Below are 19,020 nucleotides of genomic sequence, written 5' to 3' on the forward strand. Positions count from 1 at the left end.
TTGACATACAACTAAGCATCTAATTTTGTACTGATAACAGCCAATACAAATATGCTGATGTGTGCCCCTTCTTTCACAAAAAAATTAATGCTAGTATGTTCAGAATAAGACTTGAAGTGCTGATAGAATGATGATTGAAAATGTAAATTTCCCACAATAAACATACCAAAAAAACCACCATGAAGAGTAGCTATTATTTTGGAATCACATTTTTTTAATAATGTTACGATGTAAGATTGATCATAATATAGACGAGGATCTGTCAATTTAAACTTGTGATGGAAAACAGAAGAATTTATTTTATATGTATATAAACATTGTTGTAAAGATTAATTTCCTCCTTATTGAAAGTTTAAAAAAGAATCAGGTGATTTTTAATTACATCATTGTCCCCTGGTTTTGGTACTTTAAGAAAAGATTTGATAAGTTACCTGAAAGAACATTTTGTTTTCAACATTAAACTCAAGGATGTACACAATCCCATAATAATGCCTGGAAGGGACCCCCTCGGTGCCATTATGGCCTATGACCTATAGTTAAAATATTCTTCTCCTCTGGCTGGTTACAGATTTTAAATTAAAAGAATCACAGAATAGTTTGGGTTGGAAGGGACCTTAAAGATAATCTAGTTCAAAATGCCCTGCCTAACTACTCTGAATTTTCTTGTTTGGAGATTTATTAATCACTATAAAAATGACTTTTCATAACCTCTGCATTATCTACTGCATTATTAGATTCTTTGAAACATCTAATTTCATGTATCTCACACAAAGCTCACAGTAAGCATTTAGGCAAAATGGTATCTAAATCAAGGACCAAGAAATGTAGCTCTGTTTTCAATTTTGTTCCACCTAACTTAAATCTCAATAAAGACGTGCTGATGGACTTCATTTACATTTACTTATGCCAAACTTAAAAGCAGAATCTGAGAGCACCACTTATGTTAAGTAGCAAGACTAGCAGAAGATAAAGCCACCTGAATATTCAAGTATCTGTGTGTTGATTTGAGAGTCATCTTTGCATTTCTTTACGCAAAGGAACATTTGTTTTAATTTAAGTTCATTAAAATTAGAAACAAGTTCAGACTATCTGTCCCTGACAAGTGATACCGACTATAAAGCTACAAGTCAGATTTACAGTATGTGTAAGCAATAGTAAAAGCAATAAAAAAAACCCGCAAAGTTTCCTTACCACTTGCTGTGCAATGTTGACGTTGGACTGTCCAAATGTTTTTGGCAGGAGCTGTTTTCCAAGCGTATTTACCGTAGGATGAACAGCCAATAGAGAAACAACCCCTAAAACAAATACAAGTAGATAGCTTCAGGTCAGACACATTGAATTATTTTAGCAATTCCAGTTTCACCTATAGTACCAATGCTTGCTTATAAATAGAAACTAGCTCTGAACTGCATATAGCGTCAATATATATGTAGCATTTACACATTTGAAGCAACAAATAAATTAAGATTCACAATATGTTCTCTCAAACTTCCTCCTACGTAATCTTTTATGTTAGTGATCTACTATGAACATGTTTTAATTCCTTGTATTCTAATTCTTCTCTCAGAGCATTAGAAGCAATGGGCATCTGATAGAAAGCATAATCCCTTCCTCTTCTACCCCCATCCTTTGTGGCTTCTGAAATATTTTCCCACACCACCTGAAAAACATGCCCAACACCCCAGCATATGACATACCCTTCTGAGGCATGCTGGTCTACAGGAGATAAAATTTGGTTAGCACAGGTCTTTCCAAGAGAAAGTTCCCAACTTCTCTCTAAGTGTCCCCTCCCAGCTGAAGGCAGGGAATTAAAGAACAGAATTTTTGAAGAATCCGATATTTGAGCAAAATACATGCAACACAGTAAACCAACCCTGCAGGGAAAGCTGCTGTCTTCCTGTTCATAAGCCATCCACAATCAGCATTGATGGTCAGGCAAGTCTTAAGTCACGTGAAACAAAAGTTCAACTACAAAAATGCCAAGGCAGGTATCCTCTAGGAATTTGACACTCCATGTCATAGCTTAAAAAACCCAACAAAACAAATCAAACAAAAAAGAAACAACAAAGAGTGAGTGACTACAGAAGAAGAATAACGGGACAAAGAAGTCTTAAAATACTGGAGACATTTATTTTGCTGAAACACCTGACAATTGGTTGTCAGTTGAGAGGGTCAGTCAGCTGTTCTTTCCCTCAAATCACTTTAAAAGGGGTCAGTGGTGCTAGAATGATGTGGCACAACTCCCATTCCTCTTCCTTTTCCCCATTATCCAATACAGAGGCAATAGGTTAAGCATTTTTACAACGGTTGTTTCAGGAAGGGCTCTAATGAGTCCTTCATGCCTACTATACCTCTTGCAGATTCTGGTAGTCTACAGAAAGTTGATGACAACTCAAATCTCGTTTAAGCCCTTGCTTTCTGAAAGGCTTGTTATTTCCTAGCTGCTAGTACTACCCCATGTCAAACTGATAGCTTCATGTAGGAACCTATTCTCAGTGCCCCAAATTTAAATAGGATGGAGTAGCCCATCATTCTTCCATTATTTACCAACTTTCGAGTGCTCTTTTTGAAAGTCAGCAGCTATCTAGTTTGTAACATAAGCCTGGCACGCCTTCCTGTCCCTTCAAGTACACCCATCACTATCACAGCCGGTTTTGTGTGTGTTCTTCCTCTCCGCAGAATGCAGTAAAGTGATATAAACTATGCCTTGCTATTTGTGCTTGTGTATCTTCTGCATGGCTTCCTGGAGATCAACACGTCTTTTTTTAACCTCCTCCTCATTGCTTTATAAACAAGAAAGGAACCTGAAGATTACATTTTCAGTATAAAAGAAAAGCTGCAATTGCTCTCCAAAGTTAAGATGCCTCATCTGTTCAATTGCCTTTCCTTAATTTTGATGATTCTTGTTGCCCATATACTTTCTAGATCTCCTATCCTTTATTTTTGCAGGGGACCAGGATGGACACATTATTCATGACAAAGAATGTTATATGCTATTGTATAACTCAAAAGCATATTTTCTATTTCATTTCTTTTTCCTTCCCAAATAATTATCAAAATTCAATTTACTTGTTCCCCCCAAACATTAATACCACATTTTCATAATATAACCTATAATGACCTCAAGATCTTTCTTGAGTGCTAATAGCTCACTTGGGGTCCTTACTGTATCTAGTTTGGTTTCCACCAATTATTAACCCATGGGAGGACCGTCCCATTGTTTGACACATTAGTTTCTTTAACAGGCTGATTAAGGACCTTGATAATCAAGGGGGGGGGTATTATTTTTAGGAAACCCAAGGACATTGCACTGATTAGATAACCCTTATCCACATAGTTGTTGACTCTTTCAAACATGACTTTGAAAAGACATAACTTCATAACTTTCCTTTTCCCCTCCTTCTAGAAAAGCCCTGTTAACTCCTGCTCATTATCACATTTATCTGTATGTCTACTACTTCTTTGTTATGCGCTTGATTGCTGATATGCAGAAGTCTGACTTACTCATCTGCAGTTAGCTGAGCCCTTCAAAAATTGGTGCAGAGTACGTAGCTTCTATCCTTCTGGTACTACCTGAATTATATATATATATACACTGAGTTAACAGGACAGAAGTACCATTGCAAGGTCTCTGAAGAATTCACAGGTAGATAATTCTCTGACCATGATTATTTCTATTCAAATACATTATCAATTTTTTCCCAAGACAACTAATAGCAATACTTCAGTAGGACAAATTCATAAAGAACAGTATTGCCATGAGACTCTCCCTAATCATCTTGATCATCTGTCTACTCTTCAGATGCACTCAGAGACTTCATTCTTCCAGTATGTGTAAAAAGAAAGTTATTCTTTATGCCATCGTGTTGTTTCTTAAGAACTTTTATGCAGTAAACAAAGACAAGTGCAAAAATCCTGCACTTGTGACAGTGTCACTCCACACAACAGCAGAGGTGAGGGGTTGAGTGGTTAGGAAGCAGGCATGAAGAAAAGTACACCCCTATGCTAACGAAAACTTAACTGCATCCTGGGCTGCATTTGGAATAGTACAGCAGTAAGTGATTATTCCCTTTTACTCCAACACTCTTTAAGCTGTATCTGGATTGTTCTGTTCAGTTTTGGGACCTAAGTGCAAGAGAGGCATTCAAACAGGAGAGAGTCCATCAGAAAGACACTAATATGGGTAGGGTACTGGAGCATATGATGTACAAGGAGAAGCTGGTGCATGCAACCTGTGGAAGAAAAGATTAAGGTGTAGAGAGAAGTGTTATTTGTGGGAATCTAATCACTGCCTTCAACCACCAAACAGAGAGTTACAGAGATGACAAAGGACACAACAAAAGGAAAAGAGGTAAGAGTCATAAGTTGCTACACAGCAAATTCCAACCAGACATGAGGAAAAAAATTCACAATGATAAAGGTAAAGCACAGCAACAGGTTGTCTACGAGGTTCATTCAACTACTGAAGGCTCTGTGCTTCAAAGCTGGCCCGGGTTTGTTTGTAAGGTTAGATTAGATGGCCTCCAGCATCCCCATATTATTCATTTAATCCCATGAATACAAATAGTTATCTTGCAACTACAAGATCTCCATAAAGGGAAAAGTACACACTATGCTTCTTAAAAGTTGTTAATAACACTAACATTTCCTGTGGTGCTCTGCAAGAATTAATTTATGCAACTGAACCAACCTGGCTTTCTATATAAACTGCAAGGTACATCTGTCTCTACAGCACAAACTTACTGGCAAGGAAATACAAATGTAACTGGAAGAACAGTAACACACACTTCATAGTTCGAAGTAAAGTCAAAGTCAACCTATAAAAGATATTACACTAAATAGGAAAGAGCATAATTGCTCAAGAATAGGGAAGAAAAAAAAAAAAAAAAAGAAAGAAAAATCTGAGTGTTTTGGTTGTTTGGGTTTTTTTTAACAAAAAAGATATTTTCAATTTGTGTCTGCCCAAGCACATCCTACTGTTTTCTCATTTCCTGTTGTGAAAATGTTTTTCTCATATCCATCTATATTTTCATCAAAGGCTCATAATGCTCTGGTTTCCTAGTGGTTTTGTGTGGGGGGTATTCTTGTTTGTTTGTTAAGCATACAAGCAGAAATAATTTTATTAACTTATCTTTGCAAGTGAGTGACTGCTCAGTTTCTCAAAAGAATTTTACTAATCATTTGTTAATTACTGTTACTCTTACAGCAATCACTGCAATCCAAATAATCCTGTTCTTTGTGGCCAAAATACAGTTTGCATAGCAGTATGTAAAAATTAAATCACAAGTTTGTAAACAGTTTTCCTGGCACTAACTTCTTCCTTTTCAAAACAAACACCTTATGAATACTGCTAGTTCCTGACATTTCTTTCTTTTCCCCTTTGCCTCCTTCTTCTAAAGACTTCCAAAAACATGGGAAAAGGCCACATAAAGCAGAAAGAAAACAATATACAGAAGGACATAACTTCTATTTAAATTCTCAGTCTCCCAAACACCGCTAGTTTGGAAGACTACTCTTGGTAACATATAAGCAATCATTAGATCTAAAGGGAATTAGAACTTCATCAATATGAAGTTCCAGAATTCCAAACAGAAAATAATGATACAGATGGGATAAAAGAGTAAACTGTATAAAACTTGCACAGCAAAAGCAGAAGTACCCTTTAACAAAACCTGTTATTTATCTGTCCATAAACTGTTCCAGATAAGTGATCTCTTTGTACAGAGTATACAGTAAATAGCCGCCTTTGGTTACTGACTGCATGTAGGAGAAAACTGTTGAAGAAGACCTTTGCTTGAATATGAAAACAAACTTAAGAATTTTGTATTAAAAAATAAAATATTCTCTTGCAGAATATTAGCAGTAAGACAGACTGGTAATACAGCCAATTACGAACACTTGCAATAACTTGAGATGCCCCAGAAAAAGACACAATACATCTAAAGTTAGAGAAAGGAGTGCCCTCTGCAGACAAAGCAGTAGATCTCTCTAAAGTGACTGCTCCAGTTCATGAAACAGTAGCGCATTTGGTGTTACAGATCAAAAAGATTGGGCTGAGGTACTCCTTTCCTCAGAAGCAGAAATCCCATTCATTCCAGGTGCTGTACCATTTCCTGATGTAATCTGCCTTTGTGTTTCTTTACTTGTGAAAGAGAACAAAACAGGAGTGAAGCAACAATAGAAGTCACCAAAAATCAAGCCTCTTTCCTGATAACAGTTTCCAATAAAGTCTCCTCAGTCTGCCTTTTACCACAGAGGCAACACTGTATACGGCGGAACTGGATTTGGTAAGAAGGTAATTTTGCAAGCACTTTTTGCATTCTTACAACCCCAAAAAAGAATGTACACGCTAAGACAGCAGTTTTTCAGAATGCAAAGTAATTCCTACCACTTCCCACAACAGTCTCAACCAAACTGTCCAGCAAACCAATCTCTCAGTAAATACTCCCCAACATCAAAGGTTAGGAGTTAAGCAAATGGTTATTTTAAGAAAACTCTAAAGAAAATTAACCTTGCAGATGACATTTTGCAGTATAACTGCTTATAACCACTCTTATGAACTCTACAAACTTTGCAGTATAACTGCTTATAACCACTCTTATGAACTCTACAAACTTTTGTCTTAATCACAAAAGCAGCTTTAAAATTGATAGTTTTAACAGAGCAGTTGGAATCTAGCTTAACGACAGCCACAAATTTGAAGCCAGTCTCAACACAAGTCAAATACAACTTACACTGTCAAAAACATAACATCAATTACTCAGTAAAACTCATAATCAGAGAGTATCAGTTGAAGAGCCCAACAAGTCTCTTTTGGGAGAACAATAGAAGATCAGTGAGACTTTCCACAAACAAGAAGATCTAAGGATCACAGACACTAGGTTCCATTGTAACTGTCACTTCTGAGAAGGCCAAGTGCCATCTGGAACATGACATTCCTTATTTCAGGAATTTTTAAAAAAGTTTATAGGAACAGACTTTATATAAAGACAGAGTACCTGTACTGCTTAAGATGCAACTGACCGGTATCAGATTACATTAAAACTATTACAATTATCTGGAAAATGTTAAAAGTTCAGTTTTGGCTGTCGTGTGTGGATTTTTTTCTTCTTTTTGGTAAGACGAGAGATAAGGGGAGGAGGAAATGGCAATGGACATCAACATCACTAACAAAAATCCATACTGTAACCATTTTGTACAGCAAACACAGACAAAGCTAATTGCAGCTCAAAATCTGTCCACAAAATCAACTACTTAGAATAAGCAAATTTCTAAATAACAAAAAGCAAACTAGTCTTCAGTGCACAATCTGCCCCTCTCTTTCCAGTGCATCACCTTCCAACCCCTGCAGAAAACTGCCTGAAAAACTATCAGGGTTGGAATCAAGAAGCAAGCAGAGTCGCCTACACAAACGTGAAGTAGCTTAAGCCCACCTAATTTTTGCAAGGGTTCTTTTTTCAATTTAAAAACTCTGGGTTATCACATTACAGATTTCCCTCAGGGTCTGTGCAAGTCACCGGCCTTATTACAGACGCTGCTGTAGTATTCTAGAAGACGTTACTATCTTCACTATCTTCAGTCATGGCCTCTCCTTGTCTTCGTACCATCTTTAGCTATTTCTTATTTGCAGCTATCCTACTCAAGAAAATTGCACTTGGCTAGTTCAGCCATGTAATTCGCAGCTCAGTGTGCTTTTAGTAGTACCCTCCTCCCTAGCAATAAGAGCAAAGCATCCACATCTCCCGTAAACAGAATGGAAAACCACAGTTTGAAATCATTCAGAACTGCAGATTTACAGAAGCTTTCTAACTCTTTCCTTGAATTCTGTTCAAGGCAACACATTTATTTCCGATATGAGGAAAAAAAAATAAGATTAAAGAATTACAAAAAGATGAGATACTTCTAAAACATCTTTCATTAATCAGAACTACCATTCTCTCCAGTTGTTTGGGCTACCACAGAAACTTCCACAGCTAACTCCAACTCCAGGGCTTCAGCAAAACTCGCCCAGTGACCAGGCTACAGGTTTTCTTCCTCAAGCAATCAAGAAATATAAATATAACAACAAAACCCTCAAGTCTGTTTTGTGGCTTCTTTTCTTTTTAAAGGTACGAGAGACCTCATGAAAGCCCATCATGGAGACTAAACGATAAAGAAGGCAGATCTTAGGAAAAATTTAAGTTTGTTACTCAACTTGACAGGCTAGTACACAGGAACAACAGTAAAGATGTGCCTTTTAAGACTCCAAATAACGAAATCCAAAAAGTCGACTACAGAGTGGAAGAATCTCTTGAAGGCTCCAAGTCTTCACGCAGTTCAAACACAGGTGCACGATCTCTGAAGCTGAGACAGAGGTGAAACCTGCTTTGGACAGCAGTGAAGCAGAGCTCAAAATGTCACCTATGATTAAGATGGGAAATAATGCACAGAAAGGAAGAGTTTCAGAGCTACAAAAAGCTGGTACAGCAGTCAGGACACAACCAAATAAGCTGAGGGAAGTCCTCAACTTATCTATACAACTATCACTGAACAAGAGGTAACCAAAGAAATGCCTAAAAGAAACATCCTGGTACAACAAGGTCAACATCATAACAAGAAAAGTTTTCTGTAGGAATTAATGGGGCAGGCTTCCACCACTTTGTCTGCCTCAAAGCACCATGACAGCAGGAAATAGTGTACTAAAGTCTCTAAACCATTAACTTGTCTGAATATGGTGACCAATGCAATGCTTGACAACCATCTCATTCAACCTCAACACTACATACATGTGAAATGGAAATCAAATGCCAAGCAATTCCCTCAAGGACTCCTTACAGTATTTTCTCTGGATTTTGCTTTACAAAAACTACGCTAAATCACAGAGCCTGAACATTGCTTTCTTCTAAGTGCAAGAAGATTCTTGAAGACACAGCTAGGATAAAAACATCAGTTTAAAGGTTCCATTTAAAGTGCCTTTTATCCAGTCCACATCACCTTCAAAGGAAATCATTCCTTATTACAAAAGCAACAACTTGACTACTTTTAGATTATTAGATTCCATATATAGAGAGAATATGTATCAAGGGCATACTTAGAAGATCTGGGAAAGACAACAGAGGTGACAATTGTATCCTAGGAGCCGAATTAACAGGAGTGACATCTGAGAAGTTGTAGTTTTTAACGTCTCTCTCGCAATCACCACAGATATTTTATGATTTGCTAGTTATACGCTGATTTTCAGAAAACACTGAACTTTTGGAGGGTATCAACCTACCATAAGCTTTGACAACACACAGGTGATTGTGCCTAGTTGCATGTCAAGTCAAGTACAAATACCTCTGCTTACTGAACAAGTCACACCATCCTGTTAAGACAACAAACATGTCTATACAGCAAGTCTGAGCACTTTTACAAAGACATCGCTCTTCCCCAATGTGCAGTACTACTAAGTTCTTAAGTAATTTCTTACATCAACTCAGACTTTTAGTTGATTCTTATCATCCTTAGCTGTGACTAGTAATACTTCTGCTATTACAAACCAGTCCTTCCAAGTCTGTGTTGAAATGAACTGAGTGGTCTACCTTTATACTTTCTAAAAGTCTTTTTAGACTTTTCAAAATATCTTTCCTATCTGCAGCAACAGTTTTATTTCCTGAGCTAGACTTTAATAATAATTCTTTGGACTAACCTCAGCAGCAATAATACACAGGCATTTTATAACCAATGTTGAGGCATATGTCTGTTTACTAAAGCATGAATCATGGACTCTGAAACAGACCACTACTTCTGTTCCAGAGGAACAATTCTAGTCACTGTTAAAAATTAGGGAGAGTTTGATCTTGCAAATAAAATTAACAATAACATTACGTTGCAGAAGTTTCTTGTCATGTAAATAAAAAGAACAAGACAATCTTACAGGTAGGCAGTGTTGAAATATAAGAGTCTAAATACACCTTAAAAATTTACATATTTCACCTCATTTTTTTTTCAATTACTAAATATGAAATGAAAATAAAACTAAAGTTCTTTATGTCCATAAAATGTGAAACTTTAAATTTTAAATTTTAAAGCGTTAAGAGGTGAAAGGAGCAAAAGACATCTTCTACTAGTATTTCCTGGTTATGTATCAATAATGCCACCTACTGGCACGACAGAAGATCCAAATTTTTTTTCTGGGTAATTTTAAAATTAACTTAAGGACTTTCATTTCAATACAACATTAAATACCATTGGTATATTTTCCCTTGCACTCATCTGAACCTGATAATTTCTTTCACCTAAATTTCTTCATAAGCAAATGAGATTATCCTTGTCTTGTAACTAAGCTATGCAAGAAGTAAACAATTACAGTCAAGTCACATTGGAATTTTACTCCACAAATAAACTGCTCTCTTATTCTGTCTTGGATAAAGCACTATAAAATAGGAATAGAAAAAGGAATAGAATATTTTCAGTCAGAAGGGACCTACAATGATCACCTAGTCCAACTGCCTAACCATTTCAGGGCTGACTAAAACTTAAAGCATGTTGTTAAGGGCATCATCCCAATGTCTCTTAAACACTGGCAGGCATAAGGCATCAACAACCTCTCTAGGACACCTGTTCATGCTTGACCACCTCTCGGTAAAGAAATGCTTCCTCATGTCCAGTCTGACCCTCCCCTGGAGCAGCTCTGAACCATTCCCACATGTCCTATTGCTGGGTACCAGGCAGAAGAGCCCAGCAACCCCCTCTCCACTTGCCTTCCTCAGGAAGCTGTAGGGAGCCATTAGGGCACCTCTCCGCCTTATTTTCTCCAAACTACACAAATCTAAAGTCCTCAGCTGCTCTGCACAGGACATGCCTTCCAGCCCTTTCACCAGCTTTGTTGCCCTCCTCTGGACACATTCAAGTGCCTTCACATCCTTCTTGAACTGTGGGGCCCAGAACTGCACAGAGCAGTCCAGGTGAGGCCAGGCCAACGCTGAACACAGCAGGATAATCCCACCTCTTGTGACCGGCTGGCTATGCTGTGTTCCATGCACCCCAGGACACAACGTACCCTCTTGGCTGTCAGGGCACTCTGCTGACTGAAACTGAACCTGCTGTCAGCCAGCGCTCCCAGAACCTTTTATATTATTGCCAGGAAAGAGACAGTTATAAATCACAATTTGGGTGCCCTTACAGCTTTTCTTCACTTGACTTTTGAAATTTTTATAAATGTTACTTCTGACTATAATTTGAGGGTTTACTGGGATTAATTTAGATGTGGTTTCTACAAAACCAATTCCTGAATACAGGGTAACAAGCAAAGGAAAGGGCCCTGTGTAATAATGTTCTGAGGCTTGAGGGAAAAAAAAATTCAATTGGGTATTTTGGAGTGAACCAAGGAAACTTACAACTGCTTCCAACGGGATTTAACATACCTCCCACAATGTCACAATCGAACCTGACAGTAAATAAAACAGCACAGGTCAAGCAGCAGATATAAAACCAAGTGGCTTTATGAGAGTTCATCAGTGAAGGACATGTAGATATATAGCTAGCTACCTTTTGCTGCACGTTCTCTCACTAGCAAAGCTACCTTTTGAAAGCACCTGACGTTGCTCAGGTTTTCCCAAAACAAAACACTCCCCTCTCAGATACACTTTGGATATTACATTGCTGCTTCTCTCCTGAACAGGGTTTTATCAGAAAACCATCCTCCAGGTTATCAAATACACCAAACCTTTCAGTCATACTCATACCAAACCACTCCAGACCAAACCTGGGGATTTGTGCCACTTCAACCCTACCAGACTACAAACTCAGGAGACCTTGCATTTAAGAGTAAAGCTGCAATAAGATGTAAATATCATACATCATGTCCTCCCAGGAGAAGTTAAGAGCTTTTCAACAGCATCACACTGAAGCCAAACATATTAAAAACCTGTATTTATCGGCTTCCTCATCCAAGGACTGGCAAATACTTAAATAGTACACAAATTTATCCCAAACATATGTATTTGCATCAAGAAGAAAAACTAATTAGATAGTACACTTTCTGAAACATTTATAAAACCTGGGAATCAATATGGCCTTAGATCAAGAAAGGGCTGAGTTAACTAGTGTATCACTCTGCTGACACTTTCCCAAAATTCAACTTTAAGGACTAGCTTTCTAGACTAAATTCTCAGTGGTGAAGTAACAGAAACAGGCAGAGAGAAAATCTTCCTCTGTTGAGCAGAGCTAATGGTGTCATCTTAATACAAGGGAAAACTCACACCCAGCTTGAGCCACTCCATGGAATTCTATTTTTTCAAAACTAAATGGGATGTTACAATCCAGTAACGGAAATACACAGGGGTATCAGAGAACACAGGTGAATTTACACTCAACTTCTTCTGGAGCTTGTACAAGCATTTGAGGAAGTACAAACTACCAGCTCATTTCTACCACATAAAAGGACTGATATCCTCTTATTCCACATTAAAGATGTTTCTGAAGAAAGACTTTTTTTAGAGCATTTTCTGGAATGGCATTATATGTCCATGATAAATTTATTCAAAATTGCATGCATTTTAGAAAACAAAAATGCTGTTTAGTTTATTTTCTCCTCTTAAAACAAATAAAGTCAGTCTCTCCTTTAAGAATAAAAATCCTAATCTGGAGTTCATGACTGAGACCAGCCATTCCAAAATGAATCAGACTGAAGCATGTCCCCAGTGGTTGAAGTAAAAAATCTGTCTAGTTTGGTAACCTGTTTTTGACAGTGGATTACTGGATAATCAGGAAATGAATGCAAGGACAGGACTTGCATACAGAGATCATTCCATAACATACCTCTCGCTCCCAGATTCTACAACTTTAGGACTTTTTGAGCAAGACATTGTGCAGCATAAACTGTCCAGCACAGCAAGATGAGTGATAAACCCTTCTCTCATCATTCATCTAAGAAACAACAGCTACATACCCTAACAAAACTCAGTCTAAAACCAGCCTATTCACAGTTCCCAGATTTCTGCCAGTGCAGATTAAAAATTTACGGAAGTCCATTGACAGGCCATTTTGTGCAGCAGAAGCTGTTCAGGCTGTAAGAACTGTTGCATAATAACCTGTTTTGGCCAGAAAACTCAACCCTTACTTATCTTTCATAGTTAATTCATATATCTACCACCTAGTCCCATATTCAGCTTATAGAGTGATAAAGTGTTATATTTCAAGAAAAATATTTTACTCTCTTTCTCCCAAACCATGTTTTTGCAAGCCATGTCCTTATGACCCAGCAGCCAAGTAATTTTTTGTACTCTACCATTTCCATATTGCCTTTGCTTCTCTGACAGCTGAGCTGCTCCTCCTTTCACATCTAGCTGGCAACATGTGGAAACTGAAGCAAGTCATAAGTTTTTGTTGAGGTTATATTCTTAATTTGCTGAGTCTCTCAAAGTTGGACTTTTCCAAAAAGATGCTGGAATGCATCCTCTGATATTACCAATCCAATGACTTCCAGTGCTGTGAGAGCATAAAGAGAATGAACTTCAAAAATTAGCCAGGCTCTTGTATTCTCCGGGAAGAGCCTGCCCCACTACTGTTGTTGGGAGCAGACGACTGGGCTAAGCAAACCACTTACCCCACACAGTAGGGAGATTTGATCCCATATCACTAATGCAATGTATTCTCAAACTTCCCTTGTGCTTGACTTGCCATTTCCAGAAAAGACTCCTTCCTTTTAAAAAATACTAATTTGAAGGGGAAGGAAAAAAAAAAGAAAAAACTCCACTTTTAATGATGATCACCAAAGATTCTTTTCTGACCTCCTTCAATTCATCCAAAGTAGTACACCAGATACACTTCTGCTACCCTGTGGAAAGCTTACTCTGTGTTTTTTTTTCTGTTGCCGTGGACTGAATCCTCTCCGTCGTGAAATTAAGAGAAATTTTGCACAAATTTATCAAGACAGTGGAGAACTGGACTTTTGGTAGTAGATGTAATGTAGACAGCTACTTTAAGAAAGCACATCGTATTATGTAGTTACGTTTAAAATTCTAACATCTAAAGAATACACAAAACCCGTAAAAATTATGAAGAAGTGGCAACAGAAAATCAGTAATACTTTAGTGAATAAATTCTGATACATATGTGAATACCTTAGTGACAAAATGTGTTATTTTAAGCTCTGATTAACACTATAGAGCCTGCATATAAAATATACACAAGTTAGAGTCAAGAAACATAAAACAATCAAGCCAAAAGAAACAGTTGTTTCCTCTCAATATTAAGAACTAGTTGCTGTCCATTAACTTTACAAAATTCCCCTAAAAGCAATGAGGTGCAAAAATTAACTGAAACTAGCTTAATTTACTCGTATTATTCATGGCGGTATATAATGAGAATAAAGCTTGACTCTCAAACTGGAGGAGCTGCAAGCCTATAATAAACTATTTAATCACTTGGATTTATTTTAGAAATTTTACAAGCAATTCTATTTTTCCCAGTTCTACTTTAAGAGCTATGTAATAATTGAAGATTCACATTTCCAATTCTTGCCGTCTAGACTGCATTGTCTGTTTTGACTAGCTCTCCAGTGACCGTAACAAGGTCTAGACACAGACGCCTACATGGGTGTAAAATATCGCCCCCAGTACCTGCCCTGACAAAAACATCTGTTTTACTGCGCATAGAGGGTAGGGGAGAATGGTACAGCTGCTAAGGCTCGGGTAATCTATCTGCACGCTTTTTTTGTTCAGGAGTGTATGACTGTGTTTACAAATATACAGGTGGACCAGTTAATTAAGTGTCAGTTATTCAACCCTTAGTGCCTTCTCCATCAAAATTAAATCAAGGCAGATTGGTCAGACAGCCGTCTTCTGTGTATTTCAGACACGGGAATGTAAAAGAGAGAGCCTAATGAGATTCCGATAAAATACTTGATGTACACAGAAAAGCTGCTAGTTAAATTAGTGGTGAGAGAAATTAAAAGTTCTGCAAGTTGTGAAAATAAACACTTAAAGGGATTTTCTGAAATGGTATATAAAAGACTAGAACAATACTACCAATGGAGTTCACCTGAACTGGACTACAGGTTAATCTGAGAGTATTTACTTAATCCAACAATGCATAAGGTCAATAGATTTGTCAACACTGAGGTTTATGAGAGCATCAGACAAGAACTAGGTGACTCTGTCCTAATAAATTTTACCCTACTTAGTACAACCTATCAAAGTTCACCATCTGTCCCACACAAGAATAAAACAAGACTATCATCATTTGGAAGCAACAAAGGAAAACTGTGATTTCACCAAAATCTATTGTGAGATGGCTGTCAACCAAATGTGACGTTGCGCAGAAAAATTACTGATACCTCCATACAAGTATGACTCAGAATTCACTTGGAGACATATATACTATTTTGGTCACTTGTGTTGCAGAAAACTGATGAAAGCAATCAAACATTCAAAGAACAACGATAAGGAAAATGCAAAGGACAAAGAGCTTATCTGATGAGGAATCCAGGAAACAATGGCTCGTTGGCCTGTCATACTAAAGGCTGTTAAAGGTACACAATCGTAATTCATAAGGAATAGGTAATCACACTGAAGAAAACTATGATGTTTATGCAAAATGCATAAACTGGCATGAATATACTTAACTGGAAGTCAGAGAACAGTTCTGTAATTCATAAGGAATAGGTAAGTACACTGAAGAAAACTATGATGTTTGTGCAAAATGCATAAACTGGCAAGAATATATACTTAACTGGAAGTCAGAGAACAGTTCTACAATCTCACTACACAACCAACCTTCCCCTAAGAATACGGGGACAAAAATCTAATTTTCACATATACATAACCAGTTTACAGAAGACATTATATGACACAGCTGTCCAGAACAGCAGGTGACTGGAACCCAGCAGCGCTACTGATTTTTTCCCCCAACTATGCTAATTGTAATGTGCAGCACATAACTCCCCAAATGTTTAGATGCACTTAGTTTTCGAGCTTTCATATTGAATTCAAGTTTATAGCCTGTGTTTTATTAAATTGCTTGATTACATTACGCTATCATAAATGCACAGCCATTATCTACAAGTCCAAAACAGTTCTGTTCAAAATACTATTTCAGATAGGCTTGCACTAGTGTGGAGGCACTATCATAAAAACTGCCAGAAACTATCTCAAACTGCTGCACTCCTGCATTTTCCCCATTTGCTACAGTGCCCCAAAAGATGTTTTAGACCACTCTGGCCTTTATACTTAAAACACAAGCAAGAAAATCACGTGTGGAATGACAAACCACCATTGAACTTCACATGCAGATTAAAGAAAATTCTAAACCACAGAAAATGTACAGTTTGCTTGCTGATAATGTAAGATATAATTTGAGAAAAACTTTCCTAAAACCAATGCTAAGAAAGCAGCTTAAAGCCAGTAATAACAACTAAAAATCAAAAATTTGAGAGTCTTACTAAAAATTGTGTTCTTACCTTTTCCAGGACTTAGGTTTTGGTCTATAAACACCTTAAGCTCTCCATTGGCTTCAATTAGTCCAGCCTGTTAAAGAAAGTAGCTTGCATTAAATTTACAAACACAGACAGCCTTTTATTGTTAAACATAGAAGCAATCATACCATGAGTCTCTGCTGCAACCAGAGCATTTGTCACAAACCTGCCACTACATAATGGCACTGTTTGTGGCATAGTATTTGTCAAACTTTAAAATCTTGATTTTATAAATAATATATTCTTAAAATGACAGCAGAAAATCAGTTGTAATGGCACTGTCTGTGGCATAGTATTTGTCAAACTTTAACATCTTGATTTTATAAATAATATATTCTTAAAATGACAGCAGAAAATCAGTTTACACCTACCTTGCTATTTTGTGCAAGGTCTTATAGCGTACATGCACTGTTTGAACAGACAGTTTAACACCCTTCTAATTAGAACCACTGACACCTGCAACTATACCTTTCTCTGTGTAGATACTCTACCTATCACAGAATTTAATAACATTACAGCAAAATCAGTAGAGGTGACAGAGAGCTCCTTAAGCCATTGTAACCAGAAAAAAAGGCATTAAAAAGAAACTCCTTGAGGTTGTCAATTATTATTTTTTTAAAGCTCTTAAGTGAAAGAGCTATAGAATTATATACAAGTTTGCAAAGTTACCATCATTCTTTGAGAAACATCACAGTATATAGTTATTTTTTAAAAAAAGCTATTAATTTTTGGATAGAAAAAACTCCGTGCAGTAATTCCTTGGTATCTCCAGACAAAACAGTTCCGAAAAAAAAATACGAACACAGGATACACAGTTTCCATTTAGAAAGAACAGCAAGGAAGTTAACACTTGTACTTAATCATAATTCAGCATGTGGTGTTACCAAGGCTGAAAAGTCCCTAGCTGCATTTCGTGCGTAGATGGTATTTGCAGGCTACTGCCGATCCTCAACAGATAATTAAGTGGTTTGCTGTCAGTCAGCAGCAAAGCTTTTCCCTTAAAATTCTACCTGAAGATGAAGAGCCCTACTTATGATTTGCCAGAAGTTTAGCAAACCAAGTGAGCCACTAGAGGATGCTGTGGTACTATTATTATCCAGGTGTATGACAGCAATGATTTCTTAAGATTGAGGCAGGAAACTTTACAAAAGGGTAAAAAACTTTCTCTCCTCAGTGAAAGGGGAGAGGGGGAAAGAAGATGACCAAGCACTGGGGACAGACTGGGAGGCGAGCAGAAGAGAAAATTTGCTAAGGGAAGCATAAAGAGCAGTATAATGGCACAGCAGCCATGAGGGCTTGGTGGCACAAAGAAAATTCAAGTGAGGAGACAGTGGAACTGATGGGTAGGATGAAGAGCTTGTAGCAGTTCTGTCATTCATTCTCCTAATTTCCTTCCCCCCCAAAGAGTAATGAAACAGCATAGTTTTAAGGAGGCTGCAACAACTTACTAGCACACAAACACTGGCTGTTCTCCATCTTGCCCACAATAGGGATTCAAAGGTCCATTTGAACAAATGACACCTCTACTGCCCTACTCCCAGGCACCAGAGCTTTTTGTAAGCCTAACTCCTCATCACACTTGCACTTACTACAAAATTCAGAAGGGCAACAGATCATATCAGAAAAGATATATTCATCAATGTGAAATCAGTATCATGTACAAAGATGTTCTTAGACCTACAAAGATGTTACAGGAGCTACACTCTACAGTAGTATGACATTTCAGAACACTAGAACCCCATGTGTTATGTGGAGATGAATTTTGGGGTGTTACATTATACTCCCATTCTACCTCAATTTCACAAGAGTGTTAAACCACACAGGAAGTGCAGCCTCATTGTCATAATTTCTTTAAATGCAGCACTTCAGTTTCTATTCAACAGCAGAAAGAGCTATAAGCCTAACTCCTCCTGGCGCTTGCACTTAGTACAAAATTCAGAAGGGCAACAGATCATATCAGAAAAGGTATATTCATCAATGTGAAATCAGTATCATGTACAAAGATGTTCTTAGAGCTACAAAGATGTTACAGGAGCTACACTCTATAGTAGTATGACATTTCAGAACACTAGAACCCGATGTGTTATGTGAAGATGAATTTTGGGGTGTTACATTATACTCCCATTCTACCTCAATTTCACAAGAGTGTTAAACCACACAGGAAGTGCAGCCTCATTGTCATAATCAGAAAAGATATATTCATCAATGTGAAATCAGTATCATGTACAAAGATGTTCTTAGACCTACAAAGATGTTACAGGAGCTACACTCTACAGTAGTATGACATTTCAGAACACTAGAACCCGATGTGTTATGTGAAGATGAATTTTGGGGTGTTACATTATACTCCCATTCTACCTCAATTTCACAAGAGTGTTAAACCACACAGGAAGTGCAGCCTCATTGTCATAATTTCTTTAAATGCAGTACTTCAGTTTCTATTCAACAGCAGAAAGAGGAGGCTTGTACTTAAGGATTCCTGCAAATTCTCTTTTCTACGAGAAGCAAAAAGATATCAATGAGACTGGAAAGACACTTAATGTATTGAGTGTGCAATTAGTGGACCACCAAGAAAACGACTGGCT

At 37.4% G+C, this 19,020-nt stretch overlaps 1 protein-coding gene across 2 annotated transcripts in view; it reads right to left on the reverse strand.

Moving 5' to 3' along the window:
* TFDP1 (transcription factor Dp-1) overlaps nucleotides 1-19,020 on the reverse strand; it is an 81,123-nt gene that overhangs the window by 19,730 nt on the left and 42,373 nt on the right. For both annotated transcript variants that reach the window (XM_014944209.1, XM_014944210.1), the window contains exon 3: nucleotides 1,192-1,295. In XM_014944209.1, the coding sequence (XP_014799695.1) occupies nucleotides 1,192-1,295 (104 nt within the window). The remainder of the gene's footprint in view (nucleotides 1-1,191; nucleotides 1,296-19,020) is intronic.

The sequence above is a fragment of the Calidris pugnax genome, unplaced genomic scaffold, assembly GCF_001431845.1.
Source record: "Calidris pugnax isolate Ruff unplaced genomic scaffold, ASM143184v1 scaffold69, whole genome shotgun sequence".
NCBI classification, from domain to species: Eukaryota; Metazoa; Chordata; class Aves; order Charadriiformes; family Scolopacidae; genus Calidris; species Calidris pugnax.